This window comes from Acanthopagrus latus, chromosome 9 (assembly GCF_904848185.1).
Source record: "Acanthopagrus latus isolate v.2019 chromosome 9, fAcaLat1.1, whole genome shotgun sequence".
Classification (NCBI taxonomy): Eukaryota; Metazoa; Chordata; class Actinopteri; order Spariformes; family Sparidae; genus Acanthopagrus; species Acanthopagrus latus.
The window spans coordinates 20,169,282-20,193,683 of record NC_051047.1 but is presented as its reverse complement, the minus strand read 5'-3'; the positions used below and the strand labels follow the sequence as shown (position 1 = coordinate 20,193,683).

At 42.9% G+C, this 24,402-nt stretch overlaps 1 protein-coding gene across 5 annotated transcripts in view; it reads left to right on the top strand.

Annotated features, from left to right (window-relative positions):
• Positions 1–24,402, top strand: part of epha3 (eph receptor A3) — a 111,549-nt gene that overhangs the window by 65,670 nt on the left and 21,477 nt on the right. For all 5 annotated transcript variants that reach the window (XM_037109945.1, XM_037109943.1, XM_037109944.1 and 2 more), the window contains 7 exons: positions 4,524–4,648; positions 11,820–11,982; positions 12,978–13,083; positions 13,519–13,583; positions 15,560–15,685; positions 20,169–20,354; positions 24,334–24,395. In XM_037109945.1, the coding sequence (XP_036965840.1) occupies positions 4,524–4,648; positions 11,820–11,982; positions 12,978–13,083; positions 13,519–13,583; positions 15,560–15,685; positions 20,169–20,354; positions 24,334–24,395 (833 nt within the window). The remainder of the gene's footprint in view (positions 1–4,523; positions 4,649–11,819; positions 11,983–12,977; positions 13,084–13,518; positions 13,584–15,559; positions 15,686–20,168; positions 20,355–24,333; positions 24,396–24,402) is intronic.

Genomic DNA, 24,402 nt, shown 5'->3' with positions numbered 1-24,402 from the left:
CGCGACCGGATCCCTCGGGACGCATATCGATTCCAAATGTTAACTGCCTCTATATTAACTCTTCTCAGTGGTGCAACAATCATAAACTCGCAACAGAAGAAACTTGTCGGTGTGACAGAGATGCAAAATGTCGAAGGTCGTCTGTACACACAATACATATACACACGGATGTGTTTAGAGGCAGGATGAGAAGCAAAGATAGATTTTGTGCTTGAGTTCATTCACATACAGTGCATGCACATATGTCGAGGCTGAAGATAAGTCAGGGCCCCAGTAACGTGTTGGTAAAGAAGAAAAGGGCAGTGGGGAGGGAAAAAGCTGCACATGTTCAGACAAATGAAAAAGACGACGTGGTTTCTTTTGCGAAAAAGCTTTGGAGTCTTCGCTCAGTGTGGCATTGTAATCTGCGTGTGGTTAGTCAGGGGGATTCAATCTGTGATTGGAATATATATTAGATTTGAAGAGGACTTATCAACACTTAGACTGCTGTGTGTGCTCTGAATATTGAAAACCATCTTTAATGTTTGAGTGATCATCAGAAGAGATGGATCTTGGTCTTTTCATATCATAGATCAAGCACACTCACACATGGTAGCACACAAACACACGCGTTCCCTACCGCACGCACACACACACACACACACACACACACACACACACACACACACACAGATGTGAACGCACAGTCGTCTCTCTCTGTAACAAATATCTTGGCCTGCAGCTGCACACTCTCCATCAGCCCTGAGAGTTTACAAGGATTAGGTATGTCAGTGCAGCAGCCCCACCCGTCTGTACACTTTCCCTCACATAAACACACACACGTACAGATGCCAAAGCTGTTAAAAGCCGGATTAAGTGTTTCCCTGGGAAGAGGCAGTGTGTCCTGGCTGCGCTGTCAAGGTGCTGTCAGATAGCGCTCCTCCCTCCACCTCCTTTGCCCTCCACTCATTGTCATAACGAGGCTAACAGCAGAGTAACTCTGATCCACATTAGTCTTAACTTCATCAGAATGAACTGCGGCTAAAGTTGGAACAGAGCGGGTTTGACAGGCACATGCAGCACACACACACAGGCCCGTGTGTGGATTCCTCCTTCCATCTGCTCGAGATGCCATGGTGCAGTTACAGGTGACCACTTTCAAACACAGAGGCCGCTCACCGATCGCGCCGATTCCATCAATATTTGATTAGAGCGTGTGTTCACATATCAAAGATGTGTCCCTGAAGGTGGCGAGCATCAGAACCAGAGAACGTAAAAAAACAAGATGATGTGATTTGACGAATGCAGAACGAGAGAAATTAGAAGCAAAGGAAAAGCCTGATGAAAGAAAGGCTGGAAGAACTGAATTTTTGGCATGTGTTTATCCTGAAGAAGAATACGGATGTGTAATTCAGTCTGCCAAAATCAGTTTTAGCAATTTTGGACAGCAGCCCTTCTTCATTGACCTCCATACGAGGCTACTTCTACCAATTAACTGCGATGGAATGAGCGCATTTACTCAAGAGAACCATTTTGAGATACTCGTACTTTACTGGCCTACTCCGATATTTTACTTTTTACTTCACTATTCAAACAGCTTTAGTTACTAGTAGCCTAACAGATTACAATTTCACATTAATAATATATACAATAAACCTCCAAAATACAGTACTTTGTTCAACATTTAGGCATTTTCCACTCGAATGTTCCTAAAAATGCACAGTCAAAACAATAACATAGATCCTACTCAGTCTTCCCTCACTCTGCTGACGTAACATCTGGTGTTTCCCATTTCTGCCTGGAAGTTAAAGCAACTAGAGGTGGTTCAGTCCAGATCCTTAAGAAGTAAAACCCTCAAATACTAATCATTTGAGTGAAATGCTGACTATGCATTGATGCATCAATATTGACAGTCTAATGATAAAATCTTTGATCATATAGTCGTCGCTTATGCAGTTTTTTCCTATGATAGCTAAAGACTGATTATACTGTCTTAGGCTTTTGAATGCTGACATTGTAGTGTTGTGCTTTTAAGTTGTCGTATCACAACTTTTACGCAGGAATATGCCTCTGCCACCACTTCCACATAAATACATCATTTCTAATAGTACACCGGTGTTATATGGAGCACATAGATGTATTCCAGCAGCTGTATTGTGCCCTTCAAATCACCGGTGAGTGCGGCTGAAGGCCGAGTTTTTAAGGCCATCATGGGCCTGGTTTGTTGTATCAGTTTTACAGTTACACCACAGACAGAAACAGAGAGTGACAGCAAATTAAGTGCTAGGCAATGGACATGCAGAGAGAGAGAGAGAGAGAGAGAGAGGGAGAACCAAGGAGAAGGAAACGGAGGAGGAGAGGAACTTGAAGCTGCCTCCAAGCGGCCCAGACACAGTAAATCATTACCACCATAAACCACAGAGCCAATAAAAAAGCACAGCCTCACCCCACTATCAGAACCAGAGGGAGAGGAGGAGAGCAGGAGCAGGGGGTACAGAAACAGATTCTCCCCATCTGGATTCATTACAGGAGAAAAAATAACTTCCCGCGGAAACACACACCAGCGTACGAACGCACGGAGAGACACAAACGCGCGCACGCACACACACACACACACACACACACTTTCACCGGCACACTCTGCAGCCATATAATCACAATCAAGAAAAGGCTTGAACATTTCAAAGACAAACATGTTTTTTCCTGTGGTCTAATAAAATTAAAAGTCGATGCCTCAGATGCCGGGCTGGCCCCGGAGCTGCCTGGCAATTAGAGAGCAGTAAAAAAGGGAAATGAGAAAGGGAGTGAGGAGAGAGAGAGACAGGGCGAGGGTGGGGGGGGCACGAGGCTTGATGGAGGGAGGGATGTGCCGAATTACTGGATTGGGACCATGTGAACTCCCCGAGGCAAGCCAAGGCGATGCATGGGTGAAGGATTGGCGAAGAAGATTGGCAAGGGAGAAAGCGCCACACAGAGAGGGACGGGGACGGGAGAGTGAGAGAGAGAGAGAAGGAAAGGGGAAGACAAGGTTTATAGGGTTTCTAATTAAAAGTACGTTTTTCCCTCGAAATGCAGAAAACGTCTGATGCTACAAAAGGACAAATAGTGGTAGTAGTTGCGTGTCACCAGCTCCAGAGACAGCTCAACCCAATTGCCAGAACGCGTTTTAGCAAAGCGAGTTCCTGCAAGCCACAGAAATGTTGTTGACATCAGTCATCGAGGTCATGGTAAATCTGGGTGCTGCGTCGTAGGTGACTGGACTTGTTTCAGTTTCTTGAAGACAATGTTAAATCTTTACATTTCTTCCCTTTCCTTTTTCAATTCGGGTTGTAACAACACTTCACCAATGGTCTGGTTGGGTTTAGGCACAAAAACACACAGCTGAGGCAAGGACAAGATCATGTTTTGGCTCACCTGCTTCTATTGCCACAAACGCAGCTAGAAAATGTCCCAGAATGCAGTGGTTCCGTGCTTACAAATGTTGAAACGCAACTCACAGTGGTGAACAGCGGTCTCTTGTGCGGCAGCTGTTGCTGACATGCAACCGCCTCCTTGTGTGTAAGTCAGATCATATACACGCAATGTGAATGTGATATGATGTGCAATGACGAACATACAACACCTAGCAGTGTGAACGTACGTGGTCTGCAGTAATGTAAACTGCCAACATTTTTATTTTGGACGCCCGGGCGGCTTGTATCCGCGGCATCGTCTTGATTCCCTTTAGTGGGGTGAAATTGGGCCGTGATTCCTGCCAGAGATCACATCTCAATTTTGAGCTGGCAGTCTTTTTTCATTTATTTATTTTTTTCCGTGTCTTCTGCTTCTAGTTACCACTACTGCGTCTAACCTGGCATCATTGTCTTCCTTCCCCTACATTTTTTTTTTTGCTCAGGAAAGACTAAGCAGGCGCCACTTTCAGACTCTTCATTCCGTGGCTTTTCGTTTGCCCAGTACTTGCTTGAGTTACAACCTGAGTGATCTGCTGAGAAGTGTGTTCGTCTGTGAGGAAAATGTTAGTAATTCCAGTTTAGGTCCTGAAGGATCTGTAAAGGTTTGTCAGGAGACAATAGTGTGGATCCGTATTGAAGGGGAAGAGTGACAATACAATTCCAAATACAGTATAAAAATACATAAAGCTCCAAAACTACAACACCTCCATCTATTAATTCATTAAAGTTTTAATTAAACGGTAAATAGGACGAGGTTTTGTTTTGACGAGTCTGATTTAAGCGCTATTTGCTGCATCGCTCTCGCTGAATTCAAAGCAAGTGATTTGAGCACCAGGCCTGTATATGTGTATGTCTTTGCTATCATCCACCAGCCAGAGGTTGCATTAGTGTGCATCATCTCATTCCACCCAACAACCCTGGGCCACAGCCTTTAATGTGGCCCCACCGGGCAGCAAACTGAATTAGGCTAACAGGAACCACAGACAATCACCAGGATGCAACGCCGGAGACTGAACTTCCACTGAACCTGAACCATGAAGGAACTCGGCCTCTCTTTTTCACTCCCCTGTCTGTCTGTGTCTCCGTTTCCAGCTCCCTCGCCGGTAACAGTGATCAGAAAGGAGAAGACTTCCCGAAACAGCGTCTCCCTGTCCTGGCAGCAGCCGGAGAGACCCAACGGCATCATCCTCGACTACGAGATCAAATACTACGAAAAGGTTGGTGCACGATGTGTCGCTGTTGACGCTTCAGCTCACGTGCCTTTGAGTGGGGCGGTGTGAAACAGCAGGTGTTGTTGAAGGTGTTGTTTGCATACTTGCAGAGAGATTCATGAGAAGACTGGTATCGTTGTCATTTCTGCATGGTAAACATTTAAGGCTGTAGCAAGCATAAAACAGAAAGTATTTTATTTGTTAATTAGTGAAATGTGTTGCTGGTTGCTAGAAATTGGGATTTTGTTACCTTTGGACCGCAGCAAACCATCTGTGCTGCAGCTGATGCACAGGAATGGAATAAAAATCATGTTCTCTTCCAGACTCCCCTCATGTTCTTGGATCGAACAGATGAAATCCAGACATAAAAAACATAGTTACTTTGTTGGGGTGAAGAAAACACAGCAGGAAATGTCCCAACGTCTGATACACATAAAAACATCTAGTGCTTTAGCGCTTACGAATGTTGAAAAGGATTCATGAATGATGTACCCTTGCATGGCAGTCGTCTTGCTGCGTGCCTCCACCTCCTGGCATCTAAATGAGCTCGCATGTATATTTATATAATGTGAAGGTGGCCAGACACCTTGTTCCCATCCTCATTGTGAATAGGGATGGTAAAAATGTGACTTGGCCTCATGTGGGTCACTTGGTGCTCCAGAAGTTGCAAAACCGAACACCAACAAAGCCCAGTGCAGCCTTTGTGCTAAGCTAGGCTAACATTTACCGGAGAGGTACGAGAATGCTACCAATCTTTTCATCTGACTCCAGTTTAGCTGGAAAGCAAATTAGATGATTTTTCAAAATGACAAATTATTGCTTTAATTGCTTTGTTTACTGACAGTTTTAGTTTTTCATGTTGGGCATTTTAGACGGTCTGAGCCAAAAGTCAGACTACAAGCCATAAAGTTAATATGCGTTTGAATATCAGTCTCAGTCTCAGTACCCACACAAGACAGTGAGGTATTTGTTTGTACTTTCTGTTGGAATTTGCTACATGGCTCCGCAAAGCAGTCTGATGGGCCCTCAGGTGATGATGATCCTCTGCAGCTATATGGGTCAGCCCTGCGACTGGCCCCCCGTGACCCCTTAGAGGATGAGTCCATTTTGCTAATGGATGTATGGATTAATACAATTATTACTTTAAATGAGTTCACTTCTTTTGTTCACCTCCTGTGTCCTCCATTCTCTTGTTTCCTCCTCTGCCTCTCCACCTCCGCCCTCCTGTTTGTCTCTCTGTTTTCATTCCTCTGCCCCTCGCTCATCCCGTCCCTCCTTTTACTCCTAACTCCCACCCCCTCCTTTCATCCCCCCTTCCGACCCTCTATTTCACATCCCGTCCTCCTCTCCTCTCCCCTCCTTAATGGAGACAAGTTTTATGGCAGACAGTAAATGCGTCTGTGGGGTCGCTCATTCCTCTGTGAGGGAAATTAGTGCAGAACGAATTACACTGGCTTTCAGCACCAACGCTGTGCCATGGCTGACATTTGATGGTGAAATTAGCCGTGGATGCAAGTTTAATCACTCTGGCAGATTTAGTGTGTGTGTGTGTGTGTGTGTGTGTGTGTGTGTGTGTGTGTGTGTGTGTGTTCGAGCATGTGTGTGTCCCTGATCACAGTTTGCTTGAATGCCAACAGTGGCCCCTAATCTCTTGATTAGTAGGCCGACAGAAGCTGTTTCCTCTCTAAACTCTGTTCCCTGCTCAGCCATCCTTACCTAAGATGTGAAAGCAAGACTGGAAAACAGCGAGAGGAAAAGTTAATGACTTATTCTGAGTCAGAGCTCCACGCAGGTCTCATTCTCATCTGTGTTTTTTTTCTGTTTTCCGTGCGGGCTCACACATCACAAACGCATGTTCATTAAAAGAGGATAGGGACGAGAGCGAAAAGGGCAGAGTTCAGAGGAGAGCGTCTGACGGACTTGTGTAATGAAAAAATACCTGGGCTTTTGCGCTGATCTCCGTTAATCGCATCGCTCTCTCAGGAATCACCGGAGACGCTCAGGGACTGACACACGCAAACACGCGTACACACCGACGCACAAACCCGAGTTCCCAGAGGATTCTCCGCAGCAGCCATACGTACCCGGGGATTTTTTTAAACCCCAGACAAAAGGCTCTTCCGTGCAGAAGAGCGAACAGGGACAACCGTAGGAGACCCCCACAACAACGCGGGATAGAAGCCTCTCCGTGTGGCAGGCGGAGGGACGCCGAGGGCCTCCAGCATGCCAAGGATCAAGGCCATAGGAGGACAAACGGGGGTTGGAGCGCGAATTCCCCACACCGAGACCACGCCGTGACTCACTGATGAGACAGAAAGAGGGCTTTTAGAGAGAGACACATCCACACGCCAGACATAATTGCATACACTCATAAACAGGATGGCGAAACAGAACACAAAAACAGAGATTAAAAGAAAGCTTTTAGCAGGAAGAAGATGTTCAGATCCACGGCACCGGCCAGACTTTTCCGCTTTTATGTGTTTGTGGGTTTTTCTTGTCTGTATTTACACAAGCTTTAAAGCACGAGTACACAGTGTACATCATCGTGTAATTCAATCGCAACAAGCATCTCCCGACACAGAGAAGCAGACTTTTTTTTTTTTTTTTTTTTTTTTCCAACGACCGCACGGCATCGCTCAAATAGAAATATTTCTGCAAAATAGATTAATTACTCAATTGGACTCAATAACGGCTGACAAGGACATTCGTACAGTTACAGCTCTGTTTTTGTTCTTGCGGTTGAAAAATCAAACAAGACTGTTTTGTGTTAGAAAGTGGAGATATTTCACTCGCCTAGCTCCGGGCCCCCTTTTTTTCTGGTGTGAGCCCTATAATACGAGGCAGAACACAAACATTAATCGTCACAAGTCATTTAGCCTCTGTAACTCCTTCGTGCTGATTGGGCTGTTTTGTGCCCCCGATGTCCTGCCAACTGTAAGCCAAACACGGCCCTCCAGAATCTCTCCCATGTGCACCCGATAGATCATTTCACTTTAGCATGCTAACACATAAATTACGGCCCAGTCATCGGAGGCTCCGTGATAACTCTACGTGAGGCATTAGCAGGTCAGTGGCATAAATAACCTTCAATGTGTATGGCAGCTGTTGTTTCCAAAATCATAAAACCGACAGTAAATTGACGACCTGCAGAGTTTTAAACTTTTTCGAAACCTTTTAAAGTTTCCTTAGGAAGCAGGGAGTCGGCTGATTTACGGCGGACCTTTAAATAAAGTTACATGAAATATACAGTTCTTTGGAAACAACTGGAACCATCACAGTACCCTTTGCAAGATTTCTATGTTAAAGGTTCAGTGCAGGTTGTAGAGAAGTTTTTAGGGGAATTTATCGGACAAGAATGGAATATAATGTTCTAAATTATGTTTTCAGTAGTCTGCTGAAACTATAAGAACCAGTGTGTGATCATACCTTTTAAAGTCTACAGGTTCTCTTCCAGGGAGTCCACTCTGCTGCACTCCCGTGGTTCTACAGTAGCCCAGAATGAGATGATGAGGGATATATGATTGGTTGCAATCTGCACAACCTGTGATCACCACAATAAATGTCAGGGCTAGGGAGTAAAAAAAAAAAAAAGAAAATCATGGCTTGGGGTAAAATACCTGTTTTGGTCACCACGAACATGGATGGAGATGGTTCTACTGTACTAAATATAAACCTTAAAACTTGACTGTTGCTATGTTACACCAAAATTATATACAATGATTATACCAAATGAAAAGATACCATAGACTCACTGCTGTGTGGATAAAACTAAATATATGTTACTACTCAGTGACTTAAGAGAAAGAATGAGAAGAATGTGGAGTTCACTGCAAAGTCTGCAAAGATGTAGTACTCTAGTCAGGTGCTTTAAAGATGAAGTGCTTGATAGCATTAACTCCCACATACTACATTTTTTTTCCTGCAGTCCACTTGAGTAATGCATTATTGCTGCTTTTATGACATACAGATAGTGATAAATAACAAATAGGCTCATAAACCACTTAAGAAATAGTAATTCCAGATATAGTTCTCATGATTTGTTTGTTTGGAGGCTGATGGGCCATACTGCAGCTCTCACAGAGAAGGATGTTACTTGTAAAGAACTGTAAAGAAGTTCAGGATTTAAGTCGCTGACGCGGCTCGTACAGGGAGAACCCTTACAGCTCATCCTTTCTAATCAAACCCACGTAGCCAGTCGTCTTCGGCCGTGCCGCTCTTTTTCCGCCGCATTCCACCGTGTCACACCGCCGTGCGACCAGAGGCCCGGGTGTGCGAGGGCAGCTCCTCCAGCTATATGCATCCTATATATGGGAATTCTTTCGGGAATGTTTGGTGAGGTACTTGGGAATCCCCGAGCGGAGAGCTTCCCAGAGGAGCCGAGGTGTTCCATCTTTGAAAAGTCCCGGGTTAACTACACGATCTTCGTGTCGCTTAGGCCGGCTAAAGGGCACTCCGCAGCCGATAAGGCATTTCCAAGTGCACTTTGTGAAAATACGATTTGTGGGAATAAACTTTGCTGATTATTTTTGCATGTTCTATCACAGTGATCTAAAGAGCAACGATGGAGCTTCAAATCCACTTTAATTTGGGTTGTTTATTTAGTCTTAGACGGAAGGAATGCCGACTGAAACACTGTATTTACAAGACTTCTGTTGAACATCTCCCGTTTTCGGGTATGCATGGGTTTGCATCTGTGTGTGTGTGTGTGTGAATGTGTGCGTGTCTTATACAAGCTATAATTTGCCACAGCTTTGTTTAGATTGTCAAAGCAGAACGCAGCACAGAGGCCGTATTAAATTCGAGCCGTGTTCTTGGTGAGACGTACACAAGCAGCGGGTTCGCGATCACGCTTTCTCTGTCCTTCTGCATCGTCTTTCTCTCAAACACACTCACGTACGCACACACAAAGGTGCCCGTGCCACACCTGTGTGTGATTTTCAGGGGATCGCATGCTGTCCTGAGCGTGGAATGGTGACAAGCTGTGAGTAGATTTATAGTTGTGATGAGGAGTTGTCCTGGTGCAGGTCTGATGTATCGGTTACCTCCTCACACATCGAGCAGTTTAAAAAGCTTTGTGTGCCATAAAAGTCCGATCCGCTCCATTAATGGGCGCAAAGTTTCTTTTAGACGCTGCCTGTGTGCACGCGCACGAGCATCTACGGGGGTACATGCCCGTACCAATGAGTTCCTCTTTATAACTGGGTCTATAAACCGAGGATTCCAGCATGATTCAGCCTTGAATGATTTTTACGAGCCCGGCTACATCGCAAAACATGTAGCTCATTTTCAGGATTGTTGCAGTCATCCCTAATAGATTGTCATTAAGATTTAGGATCGGCCCCTTGTCCTATTTTCCACCTATTGAACAATTTGTTTCATAGCGTCGAAGCGGGTCAATAATAATGTGATTGCGGGCCCGTCGGGCGCTCGGATCGGCTCCGCGGTTTTACACTCTGGCCAATTCAAACGAGACGGAGAAAGACAACATTTGGTGTAAAATGTAATTTTGTTCGAGCAGTAATTGGGCTTCATTAATTCAGCCTAAGAGAAGTGCTTTGTTTTTTACTGGCACTGATGTTAAGCTGAGCTGAGCCTGCTGTCCTGTCCTGATAGTACCAGGCTACTTAGCGTAATGTATAGATGTTTCTCTTAAAGGTGCAGCACACCAGAACTTTAGTTTAAAACATTCATAAATTGACTAACATTATCAGCAGACTGTGAAGAAATACATTTTGTTGTGTCAATGATGTCTCTGTAATATGTTAAAGAGATATCTAACCCAGCAATTAAAAGCCCCTGTGCTAACACCAACACTCATCAAAATAGCCCCAGCTGGTTTCAAGGCTAACTTAGCTAGCAGGCTAACAGTAGCTGCGGTCATGGGCTTATAAGAAGAATGCAGTTATCAAAGTTTAGTGCCCCTAACTGCTGGGAATATGAATTTGAGGTTGCTGATTCTTGCGTATTACCTTTTATATTCTTCTTCTTTAAAGGTACACTATGCAGTTTTTGGAAAGAAATATAAATAATCAAAGATCTTCTTTGATTGATTTGTATACTTAAAAGAAAAAAAACAAACAAACACATTTTCATGACTGAATAAATTGAATAAACAAACACAGCAACACAATTTCAAATTTGGCGGACCCTGCCACCTCTCTTCCTCGCTTTTTTCCTCTAAGGACAGATTATTTGTACAGTTATGGCAATAAAATGAATGAAAACATTGTTAATTACAATAAATATTTCTGAGTTTGTATTATAACGTCATTGATATTATGCATAGTATTTTTGTAAGACTTTTCATTTCTCTCCCAAAACTACAGAGTGCACCTTTAATTATCTCACTCACTAAGTGCAGTGGTGAATAGAACTGCATATAGTGTGCTTTATGCATGTTATACATTATGTATGAATCATACAATTTTTGGCAGTATGTGATGTGTAATAAAGTTGTACATTCACTGAAACTAAGATTCTGCATATATGAGTATTTTACATAAACACACAGGATACATTTGTCTGGTTGGACTGTTTATTTTCTTTTTAACACATTTCTTTTCAGTTCATGACCAGGAATTCTTTGTTTTCTCTTCCCCCGTGTCTGTATTTCCATATATATCCAACACTCGACTATCATGGAGCACACATAAACATAAATAGATGACAAAAACTTCACAAAAACAGAATATTTTGCGGCTTGATTTCAACAACTCTGTTTGATTGCGGAAAACATCACACGGAGCCAAAATCAAGGGGTCTACTTTTCTAAATGTTTCTCCTCTACCTCATCTACTCCATCCTGCCCTCTAATCTTTTCTCCACCGTTTTTCTTCCCTCCACATCTGGAAACAATGTGCCGAGCGCAGACGTCGGTGTGTAAATCCTCCCGGTGTTTTTATCAGAGGAGATCAGTAGGAGAGAAGTCGTAAAATATAAAAGGCATAATTCATCGGATCGGGGAAGAAAGCTGCAAAGCTGTCTCGAATGTTTGTGAAGTGTTTGTGTTCGAGGGGCGTAAATGTGGGAGAAAGTACATGCAGATGATGCTGACCATGTTGTACGTGTTTATTGTATTCATTAATAGCTTTAACCCAAACTGTAGTGTGTTTTAAAGAAAATGCCAATGGAGTAACTCTTTATTAATTCCCTCTCTTGTCCGTCTGTTGTGTTGCAGGAGGAGCAGGAGACCAGTTACACCATCCTCCGTGCCCGGGGATGTAACGTGACCCTGAACGGGCTGAAGCCCAACACGGCCTACCTGCTGCAGATCAGAGCCCGCACCGCTGCCGGATATGGAGCCAGCAGCCCCAGTTTCCAGTTTGAGACCAGTCCCGATTGTAAGTTCAAGAACGGGAGCGACCAAAATAAATAAATAAATAAAAAAAATAGCCCAGGAGAAAAATACTGTTCATTAATGAAGAAGTAACTGTTGTGGAACAGTGAGATTCTGGAGCCATGCATGTTATTTCTTTGTCCTGGGTTTCAAAGAGGAGTCGTTTGGTGTAACAGCTGTTTCAGAGGCTTTTCTATTGCATTATGGGGGAACATTTTTCCACCTCTCTGGCCAAATTTAAATATCAGGGCAGCCAGCTAAATTTAGCAACAATATTGTTCTTGAAAATCAATCCCGTGTGAATTTTACAGAGGACAGAGGAAAGAAATGAGAGGACTGTTGATGATCATGTTTTAGTTAGAGAGTGATGGGATGTAACAAAGTATATTAACTTGTACTTTACTTGAGTAATTTCATTTTCTTTAAACTTCCACTCCACTACATTTATTTAATAACTTTGGTATATACATACTGTAGATGGATATATCTTTATAATTTACCTCAACTTGTGTTTTGATCCTTAAATACATTTGATGTCAGATGATTTAACAGTTTAACATAAGTACTATTCATATGGGTGAATTTCACTTTTACAAAAGTCATATTTTGAAGGTCCATTTGGTAAGAAAGTTGATTTTTGAGCCTCATTCTCAACTCTTGAGCGCATCCATATTCAACAAATTGGAAAATGAGACTCAAGATTCAAGTTTCTTTGCAAAGCGGACCTAAGGTGCCTTGGAGTACATCTTCAAGTGACTTATTGGTTCATGATGTTTAGTTGTGTCTAGTTTTGTGTAGCTGTTAATGCAGTGGCAGATAGCGGCTGTGAAAGCGCATTATTTTCAAATCTTTCATTGTCTTGAGTGTCCTCAGAGACACAGCATTCACATCCTCTTATGGTATTTGAATCAAATCCAAAATTTAAGATGATTATTTGATATTAATTATATCCTGTATGAAGCGAAGTAGGACTTAATGTGTGTATTTGTCATCCTTCAGCGGCCTTCTCCATCTCCAGTGAGAGCAGCCAGGTCGTTCTGATCGCCATCTCCTCCGCCGTGGCCATCATCCTGCTCACGGTGCTGCTCTACGTCCTGATTGGCAGGTCCGTCCACCGGCTGTCTCACTTGATTCTCACCGAGTGTTTTCTCCATTTTCTTGTGTTTTTTTCTGTTGTTTCCTCCTGTGCTTCCTTTAATGGATGCTGTAACAGCTGTATGTAGGTGTGTATGTGTGTATAGGAGAAGCTAAGAATGTTGTGTGGCTGTCACTCTGTGTGTGTGGTTGTGTGTGTGTGTTGAAAGTTGGCAGTCAGTACTGTTCAGAGAGAGTATAAATCCATGGCTCATTATAAGACTTACTGATCCTCTCTTGGCTTATAAGAGCTGGGATTACACACACAGAGACACACACACTCACACACACACATACACTCGCACACACACACAAAGCTGTCTCTAGCCTCCAGGCTGGGCCAATGGGTGAAGTCTTATTGGGAGATGTGGCACTACTTCTGACCTTCCTCTGTTTGGATTGGCAGGTTTTGTTGCCACAGCAAATCCAAACATCCTGATGAGAAAAGACTGCACTTTGGCAACGGCCACTGTAAGTATCGGACTCTATTTTCCTAAGGCCCTGCTTCGATCTGTCCTCGCTGCATTTCACTGATAGAAATACAACTAGGCAACTGCGTTGAAGGTAGCCTGATACTCACAATCGGGGAGATGTTTATGCCGGGGCATTTTCACGCGTCTTTACCAACAGTGGTTGTTTTAGGGCCAGCTATCGCCAAGCTTGAAGTGGTTTCCTCCTCAGTCTGGTTCATTTGGTCACATGAGAAGACAGTAATCGGACCGAGACCACATTGAGAAGGAGGTTTCTCGGTCCATTTGCGACCGATCCTGGAGGCTTCGTACGGAAAGGGGACAAGATCAGACTGCTGTCCCTGCCAGCTGCAGCGAGCGCCGAGCATTAGGGGTTGAAACAATCTCTAATTGTAGGGTTTAGTCCGGACTCAGGCTCAGTCATGTGGCTTTAGGTAAACTATTTTGTTTGAAATTGGACCAGCGTGTAAAACAGTATAACTCATCCCCTGAGTCGGGCCGACACAAAGGGACAAAGGAGTGTAAAATTAACTCCCATTTTCTTTATATCCCTCTTGCTTCTTCTTTGCTGCTTTGTTCTCCTTTATTCATATACGATGTGTTATTTATTAGGCATACTCCTTCCTTCCTACCTTTAACCTTGACCCAGGTATTGACCCCCCCAAACTCCCCAGGCACTGAGCCGCGGCTGTCCACCGCTTCATGAATTGTTAGGATGGGTCAGATGCAGAGCATAAACTCCTCCACAGGGACTCATAAAGAACAACTTTATGACCTGAAGGATAGGTTGCCTTCCTTAAGACAATACTCACATGCCCATATGTGCCTTGAAACACTTTCTGGTTGCTTGTACTGGTTTTGACAGGGACAAAATCCAAAGTATTCTTTTTTGTGCGGAATCCATTTAACTGTTTAATTCAACTATCGTTACGCCTAGAGGAAGGAAAATATCCAGAGTGCTCAGAAATTCAAACATCATGTGACAAAGGTGCTCGTTGGTAGGAAAAATGAAAGGTCAGAGAAGTGAAGATCCAAGGCAGTTTTTTTTGGCAAGAAGTTCGGAAACCTTTAGTCAGTAAGAATTTTTGTTTAAAACATTTTTGTAGTTATGTCAAAGACGTCTGTGTATTCTGTTGCAGAGATTTCTGCTAAAGTTAGCATGCTAACCAGCTAGCCCGGCCCGTCCTGTCTTGTAATACCACCCCGAGGTCCCAATCCAGACCGCTAACTGCACAACTACCTTTGCTAACTAACTGACAGCAGCAACAGTTAGCATCAGTTATGAAATGCAGTTTGCTGTTTGTTTGGAGTAGACACTTTGGGACCTGACCTATTCTTACATTTTGCACCTTAATGGTGAAAATGAAGAAAAACATACACAACACATGCTGAAAACGAGCTGAGCATTGACACATGTGTAACAGCCTCCTTCAGTGGGCCTATAATCCTGTTTGTTTGCTGCGATTCAGTTGATCAGTTTAGAGTAAATCGCAAATATGCTCAGTCTTTCTTAAATTAGTTAATTTGTGCGTTTGTCTCGCAAATCAGCTGCAGCTGTGTGTGCGTCTGGTGATGAATTTCCTGATTGAGATTTACTCAAACACATAAAAGCTGTTTTACATGGAGCCATATTGTTCAACCTAGCAGCATCTGTGAGGCGCTGTTATTCTAGCACAAGATTTACTGTATCTACACGCTCCTGTTAAAAGCTTGTCCTGACCCGAGGGGAAATTCCTCACCAGCACTAAATTCTTGAGACAATGAAGACTATATCATGTGCAAGTTGTTTGTGTTCTCGTCACCTATCGTCAATATATTTTGAGTCCTGTTTTTCGCAGTAGAAACTGAGCTCTAATAATGTGAAACGTCCTTAAAAAGTTTAAAGCCATTAAAATGCTCGGAGGATGCATGGGTGTCAGGGGAGACACAGTTTTTAAATGGTCATTAACTAATGCAACCTGTTTTTTGTTGCCGCAGTGCGTCTGCCGGGCATCAGGACCTACGTAGACCCCCACACGTACGAGGACCCGAGCCAGGCGGTGCACGAGTTTGCCAAGGAGCTGGACGCCTCCTGCATCGCCATCGATAAAGTGGTGGGAGCAGGTGAGAACGAAGACAAAGGGGGAAAAACGTTTTGTGCAGACAGAGACACCACGAGCAAAAGTGAAACTATGCTGGATGGCTTCGCTGGGTGTGAACTTAATTGTCTAAGGTGCATGTATTATAAGAATGGAGCCCAAATCAGATTACCATTTTGCTTGGGTAATCAGAGAAAAAGTTTGTCACTGCGGAAAACATTCACTGCAGAGTTATTCCATTTCTTTTTTTTTGGGGGGGGGGTGTAAAAATGGAAATCTCTCAGACCTCTTCTTTCCTCCTCTCACCTCACAGTACCTAACATTTTTACTCATTCACGCTCTATTTAAACAACAAAGACGCATCGAGTGGACGCCACATACCGAAAAAATGAAGTGCATGTGGAGCTCCCAGAGTGCACAGCTGGGAATGAGGAGCATTTAATGCCCCAGCTTAAGGTCCTTTTCTTTCCAGCCCTCCTCAATGATTGGGGGAGAGAGAAATCAGAAGTTGTCCTTCCTGCCTTCAGCTCGTTCATTTCTACCCTCCCTCCTTCTCCTCATTCCCCTCGCTTTCTTTACATCTCCCACAGGCATTTCCCCGTTGCTCTAATTCTGTCTAATGTCCCATTAAGTCTAATGATCGCCAAAGTAAAAACAAGTTTTGTCTCCCCACGTCACCACTCGTGCACTCCCTGATAACTCGAGCAGGAGTGCAGACCGGAGGGTAATGCATTGTGATTCATGTCGAGTGCAGGCAGAATAGAACGAGACTGGAGCGCACAGCACATAGCGGCAGGCCGGTCTCCAGAGTCCCTCCAGCCCTCCACACTGTAAAGCTGTCAGGACGGCCTGAGAGTCTTAATACCGCCGGACTACGCTGCACTCCGCAATGCATTTTTCATCGTACATAGTAGAGACAAGGCATATTAATCTATATAGGCCTCCGATGATACATCTGTAGATAGTGGCTATATTTTATTAGAAATCAGATACGAGCAAGCCGTTGTTGTCCAATTCCACTATAAAGTATTTGTCTTCTGCTTTTACAATGCTGCACTGGCTCTCTGCAGGAATCCCTTATCATGATTTGCTTCTGTAGCGTCTCAATTAAGCCTCGTCCTTCTCAGATCTTATCAGGAAATGTGTGTTTTATTGTATTTACATTTACTGATTTTGCAGGCATATGAAAAAGAATAAAATAACGGTGGATGGACAATATGAGGAGGTTGTAAATATATATAAATAATGCTGCTGTGTGTATCATCCTTCTCCAAAACCAATATCAGTTGAACCCCAGTAGCCTCACACACAGTTGAGTTTACACTGATGAAGCCCACACTACGGTAAACTATACATTTTTAATGTGCACGGTGCACAGCCGAGACAAAGTATATTTATTTTAGCATGTCTCTGTGCTTGCATGAAGTCCAACATCACGTTGTGTAACACGTCTATTTATATATATGCTGGAATGCCTCTGTGAAAACATATCGGGGGGGCTAAACATTAAATCTTACTCTGTAATAAATTATCACCTTTGGTTTCACACTACAACAGCAAACTTTAGATGTGAGATGATTGGAGCCACTTGGGATCAAACTCTGTTTGGATAGTGCAATGCATCACTTGGCTCAATAATCACACCTTATACCCGTTTCCTTCCAACAAAGACAAAATGGTAATTATTTTGTTAGCATCAGCAACTACAGCTCCTCTGAGGCTCTGACGCTAATTGCTAAGACTTTGGGGAAACACAGTGTTCAGTGCTTATCATAAAATATGAACAGAGCTTCTCGGGCTGAATCCTATGCAGAAATCCTGCAGTCATTCTAAGAAGGGAGGTTGTGATTCCACTGGTTTGAAAAATTAGTTCGATTGCATGTAAGCCTCTAAGAAAATGACCCCACTAATAACGTGATTTATTACCTCAGCAGTTCCATAATTAGTTTAAATGGTCTCAAACGCTGGTTTCAAGTCTTCTTCAATACAGCATGAGGTTCACTTTATTCAATGTGTTTACATTTAGAGTAAAATAGTTGATAAAGCAGGGTAAGTCACAACCAGTTATCCTATGTAGTATATGTAGGGACAATATTGTACTACATCGTCATTAATGTGTAAACTAATGTGAAGAAATGAGATACCTTCATTGTAAGGCTGCCTTTAACACTAGGAAAGGAGAACACTTATGCTGTATAACAATATAACGATATCCAAAATCCAAGATTATATGTGGTCTCATTTCATGAAAATTATATGATACCAATATATTGAACAGCTTATCTTTCTTCTAATTATGGTCAGTCCACGATGCCAAAACTGAGGATTCAGAACTGTGATCCATAAACCAGTGAATGAGGTCACAGTGGCACAGTTTACTCACGGTGCTAATAAAATGCTAGTTTTAACTGTGTTTAAAATACCAAAATGATCAAGTTTTAGTCACTAGTAAAGTATAAGGATGCAGTGAAGCTTAAGCGGCAACGTAAACATTTCTGTCAACTTACAATACAACATACCACGCACCTGTGTGATTCTTTATGAAACCATATAAGCGCTCTGGACAATACACGACATACCTCGTCTTCCATCCCTGCCTCGAAACCCCATCTGTCTTCATTAAACATCTTAACAAGACTTTGAGCTTCTTGCCAATCGGTGATTGTGTTAAAAGACAGAGCGCAGGCTCCACCTTGACATCAAAGTGGGATACCTTGAGCAGGAAAGGAGCGAGCGTCCCTAATCAAGCCTTATTAGACAGAGATCTTCTCTCTCACAGTGACCACATGAAAAGGTGCCTCGTCCTGGCTCGTGTGTCCGCCGCTGAGGGCCAGGAGAACAGGCATGCTTTTGGTATTTAGACAGGTTGTAATTATTCTGGTCTAAGTTTTTCCAGACCCCGTCGCTTCAAGTCCAGCGTTTGACCCATGCTCTCTGATCCAGAGCTGCTGTGGGGAATGACTGTGCTCGACTGAGGGAGAGTTGCACGTCTAAGCCCTGACATCACCTCACATGAGCACACTCGCTGCGGATATGCATTATGGAGCAAGCCTGCCTACAGAGCTCACAGTGGAACACACATTCACACACACACACGGGCCGAGATAAACACACACATCCCCTCACCAGCGAGGAATGCTAATTGATCTCTCCCAGAGTGGTTGTCGAATCACGGCGAGTTTTCAATACGACATTGAAAGTTGAAAGGTCGCTTCGCTGTCCAGCGCAGAGTCCTGTGTTGTCTGGAAAATGCATTTCGGTGGGGTGGGGAGGGACTGGGAGGTGGATCAATTTCAAAGTGTAATCATCACACATGGTGTTATTAGTTAGCGGTCCTGACACATAATTATGCAGCGATTTGTCTCCAGAATCAATAAATACATTTCCTGATTAATGGGAGTTAAGTAATGACAGAGTAATCATCCACTTCCTCTTTGATCCGCAGCGTCATGTTTGGCACTAAGTGGTCAGTGCATCTGTTCAAAGTATATGGTGTGTACATGGTGCTTCAGATATTCTCAGTTTTTTTTATTTTTTGGGGGCGGGGGGGCTTCTCTTTTTGACTAGCATAAGTTGGATCTGGATAAAAGTGCAAAAAACTGAGGTTTCTGAACAAGACAGCAAGTTTTGTTCCCTAAAAAGTTAGATCCCTGCACAGTTAGCTACACTAGCTAATCCACGGGAGGCTATTTTTTGTTTGGACTCAAAGTGTTTCAAATAATATTTTTTTGATAGATGTAGGAGGCTTGCACTCCTTTGCCTGATTCACTTGTGTTTTTGGTCACATTTGCTACCTTTTATCTAAACAGGAGTTCAAAGTTAGCATGGCTCGTAGCTTGATTACACACAATCAGCCGATGGGAATAAGATCCAAGTTGAAAAACATCCAATTATTTCTTAATGATTTCTTTAATGCATTTGCCGCCCTACAGATTATGTCAGTTCCTAGTTCGACCATAAAAAGATAGTTGAAGATAGAAGTTATAATAAGCTATATATAAACTAAAACATGAATCTTCATACCCTAACTTCACACAACAGAAAATGCAAACATATTTCTCATGAATTTCTTAGTGGACAAACATTTTGACCTTCTTAAAGATATATGACAGTGTTATAGTAAATCTATATCTAAATGTCTTATACCAGACGATACGATATGACACGATATGATACGATTCGATATGATGCGATGCAACATGACACGACATGATATATGATATGATACGATACAACACGACACGACACGACACAATGCAATATGACGCGATACAACTTTATTGTCAGGTTACGCTGAAATTCCTTTTAAATCCTCAGACACATATGACATACATCATACAAGCACACTGAATAGTCATGACTATAAAAATTATCACATAATAATTGATCCAGGTCTTACTGAGCTGCACAATGATGTTGGTTGAGCAACAGGATAGACTGATAAGACAGTATACCCAAAATCCTCACTTATATATGTTTCTTAATTCCTTTAATGATTTTGTCTTCAGGTGAGTTCGGTGAGGTGTGCAGCGGTCGCCTGAAGCTTCCCAGCAAGAAGGAGATCTGTGTGGCCATCAAGACCCTGAAAGGAGGTTACACAGACAAGCAGAGGCGGGACTTCCTGGCTGAGGCCTCAATCATGGGACAGTTCGACCATCCCAACATCATCAGGCTGGAGGGGGTGGTGACGCGCAGTAAGTACATCCATGGCTCGCAACATAAAGGCAACGTGAATCTGAAAAACCCTCTCTGCTGTGCAGTTAAGGTTATCTAGTAATATAGTTTTTAAAAATCATTTCATATTTAAGTCTTTTTCTTTTAAAAAAATAAAGTATTGATGAGGAAACTGGCCGTAATGCTGATCAGTTACAGTTCACGCACAAGAATAGAATAAAATAGAATAGGACGCAGTGAGAGCGACCAGAGATATGATTTGCATTCACACTCCATCACAGAACCGGCCTCACCAGAGAGTCTTTTTTTTTTTACCGATTCTGGATTTTTGCATTTGTCTTTGACAAATGGCTCTAAAGTATCCGACACTTCTGTGAAGGAACGCAGGAGTTTTATTGAGTTGCCGCGGTGTAAATCTCTGCAGATCAATGCGCTCTGATCAAAGCCTGTGTCCAAAGCGGGCATAAATCCATAAATCCATATCTCTGACTCGCTCCCCTCCGGGCCTCTTTATAAGACTATCATTAGCACACAGAAGGCCTCTTTAAAAAGGAATGACTGCAGAAAAAGGGGAAATAATGAGTCTGAACTTTGTCGCTGAGAAACGGGCCTGGCCTCCGTCTCTCCCTGCGGCACCGGGGTTGTTAAGTAGTTCTGCCAGTGTGGTTATTCTAAAGAATAGAATAAAATACACGGGGAACTTCCTTCACTTTATTGTCCTCAATTTTTGGTTCCACTTACTTTGTCTCGTTCGTTCTTCTTTTCTCCATCTCCATTTTTCCAACGCCTTAATTGTTTCATGGCCATTAATTCCAGTCGTTTAAATTCGGGGACTCGAGAGCCCGACTTCCTCTAATCAAAATCAGTTTAGCCAGAGAGGAATCAAACTCTTACTTACAGACAAAACATTGAAAACATATTGTGTTGATTAGTTAAGGGCCCTTCTTGTTCCTGCTTTACTGTTTTTTCTGTCTGAAGTTGGCATTTCTGCAGACACGTCAGTGCTTAAAATAATCCGCGCTGGGTTAGCGACTGTAAAATTATATTTCAGACGAACGTATGTGTCATCGCTTGAGTCAACGCTGACAGGAATAAAGCTGTAAAATGTGTAATTTCTCCTCGGAACAATTATCGAACTTGTGCATGTATACTTCTGTTTTTAGGATTTTTTATTCCGAGTCAAAGACAGTCGCGGGAACTGAATTTGGCAAATATTAATAACTAGATTTCCAGCCTCACACTCAGCACATTCTGAAAATGAAAGAGTTTTTTTTTATGAGTCTAATCCCTCATTATTGAGAATGTTTGTCTAAAACATCTTATACCACTCTTCCTATTAGTGTCAAGCCGCTGAGAAATGCTTTAATAACACAAGACTGGGGTTTCATTTGCTGCTTTCAGAATAATAGGGGTTACCCAATTTTGTGTGCACGTGTGTGTGTGTGTGTGTGTGTGTGTGTGTGTGTGTGTGTGTGTGTGTGTGTGTGTGTGTGTGTGTGTGTGCGCGTGCGAGTACATTAGTTTTGGTGGGATACGTGAACACATGTGCGTGAGCTGCAGCAGCGTGAGTGCAGGGCATAGTTTTAGGAGGTCCATTTGATATGCTCTCAGACACACCTACACGCACACCCACACACACACACGTGCATGCACGCATACACATACACACACACACACACACACACACACACACACACACACACACACACACACACACACACTGCTGCAGGGTGATTTATTAAGCTGCTCCTGTTAATTCTTAATAATCCTGAGACTTTCACACCCCATTTACCTTGCTGCTGCTTTTGGCTGATCCACAGGCTGCATATTTTGCAGGCACTCACTCAGACACACACACACACACACACGCATGTACTCTTTTTCTCTCACGCCCATACATACACACAGACACACACTCTCACTTGTGTTCATGGAACAAATGGGGCTTGGGGGCCTTTATGTTTGCTGCCAATGTTGAGAATAGAGAGAAAGAGGGAAGGGAAGAAGGCGGAGGACAGGAGGGGAGGACCGGGTGCGTGTGTTCCCGTCTGCGACTATAAAAGCCATCCGCTGGTAAACGAAGCGATCCATCACTGCCTTTTAGGGACGGGGGTGGAGGGTGTTTAACTGTATCTGTATTTTGTTACTGTAATTTAAAGAGAAAGTGTTATATCTATGTTGAGACAATCCATGCTGTTGGGAAAGGTGAATCTCTTTTTGACATGTACAGAGGAGGATCAGGGCCTCTGTAAAAAGAAAAAAAAATATTTGTTCCGAGTTGTTGTTTTTTTTCACAATTCTAGCTTTTTTTTTGCGATTTTAATCTCAGAATTTGAAGTTTAAAGCCAGAATTTTGAGTTTAAGTTCAAGCCTGACTTTGTTCTCAGAATTCTGACATTTATTTTCACTGACTTTAATTACTTTTTTTTTTTTTTTTTACAGCGGTAAAAAGGCATGAGGATTTGGGCTGCTGTAAAAAGAAAACAAAAATGTTATGACTGGCTTTTTTTTCCCAACTTTAATTATCAGAGCTCTGAGTTTAAAGTTTCTGAGATTACAGTGAGAATTGTGAACAACTTTTTTTTACTTTAACCTTTTTTTTTTTTTTACAGCGGTAAAAATGCATGTACGGAAAAAGATTTGGGACACTGTAATCCCAGAATTCTGACTTTAAAGTCCAAATTCTGAGATTTTTGTCAGAATTGTGAAAAGAAAAAAAAATTCTTCCAGTAGCCATCATCCTCCTCTGTAGGCAGGACAAGCGCTTCACTGAAAAGTTTTTTTTAAACATTAGAAAGTCTCTTCAGGGGAAATTTGCGAAAGAAAAAAAGATGTTTGTTTAAATTGTCGTGTACTGTATATGCTTCACAAACTTGACGTCCTAGTTTATTTATCTAACATAACTCAAGCTCACCTTAAGTCTTGGCTCATTCGCTTCAAGCTGTTGCCAAATGGAACGTTTTCTTTAATGACTGACTCACTGGACATTTTGATTTGTAATTCAATCAGCCCCGCTCAGATCTGCTTTGATTTAATTAAACACATCCAGTCGGCCAACTTCTTCCATCATTATTAGTGGAAAGTTTATTTTTTTCCGATGAGCGTAATGGATTTGTTTCATCTAAAGGCCGATTCCATCACCCTCTCCACTCAGCCTGCGTAATTCCTGAAAAAAAAAATAAATAAATAAAAACAATGTATGTCTCGCCAGATGTGATGGGGATGGTTCACATTAATACATGCAGGAGGGTTATAAGGAAGAGGAGGAAGGATGGGGCACTGGAGAAAAAGAAAGTGAAGAGGCAGGGATGATAGAGAAAAGGTAGGTCGGGGAATGAAAGAGGGCAGGGGAAGAGGGGGGAGGGCACATTAATCAGAATAGAATGGAGGAGAATCATGCGGCTGGTGGGAAGTCAAGAGTGAAGCAGGGAGAACAAAGCCATCTGGGACACAAACACCGTCTGACACCCATGCTGTTCATTTAATAACGTCTGATTTAAAGGTTTCTTAAAGAGATTTTTTCCCCCCCTTTTTTCCCCTCCTGTAATAAACCTTGTGTCAGCCGTACACTCTGATCAGGTACAGATGATAGCAGGCGACGTGGATTTACAGCCAGATCTTCCACAGAAATAAAGATGTCACACTCTGACAGCTGACCTGCCGGGACCCTAAAACTATGACTAGGATCGTTTAATTCTACTGAGCCTGTGTGTGTGTGTGTGTGTGTGTGTGTGTGTGTGTGTGTGTGTGTGTGTGTGTGTGTGTGTGTGTGTGTGACAGACGAAAGAGAGAGGGAGTTCAACCTGGTCCCTATCTGGGCCCGTTTACGTCTGCTTTAAGTCAAGTTACGGCCCTCCCTGTTCACTCCCAGAGAGAATAAATCTGAAATCAATAGGATACTGGAGTGTAAGTGTCTGTTGTTGTTGCTGGACAGCGAACAGAAGTGATTGTTTTTTGTACGATGTGACTTCAGATTTAAACCCTCCTCTTCTGTCACAGGCAAACCCGTCATGATCGTCACAGAATACATGGAGAATGGATCCCTGGACAGTTTCCTGAGAGTGAGTG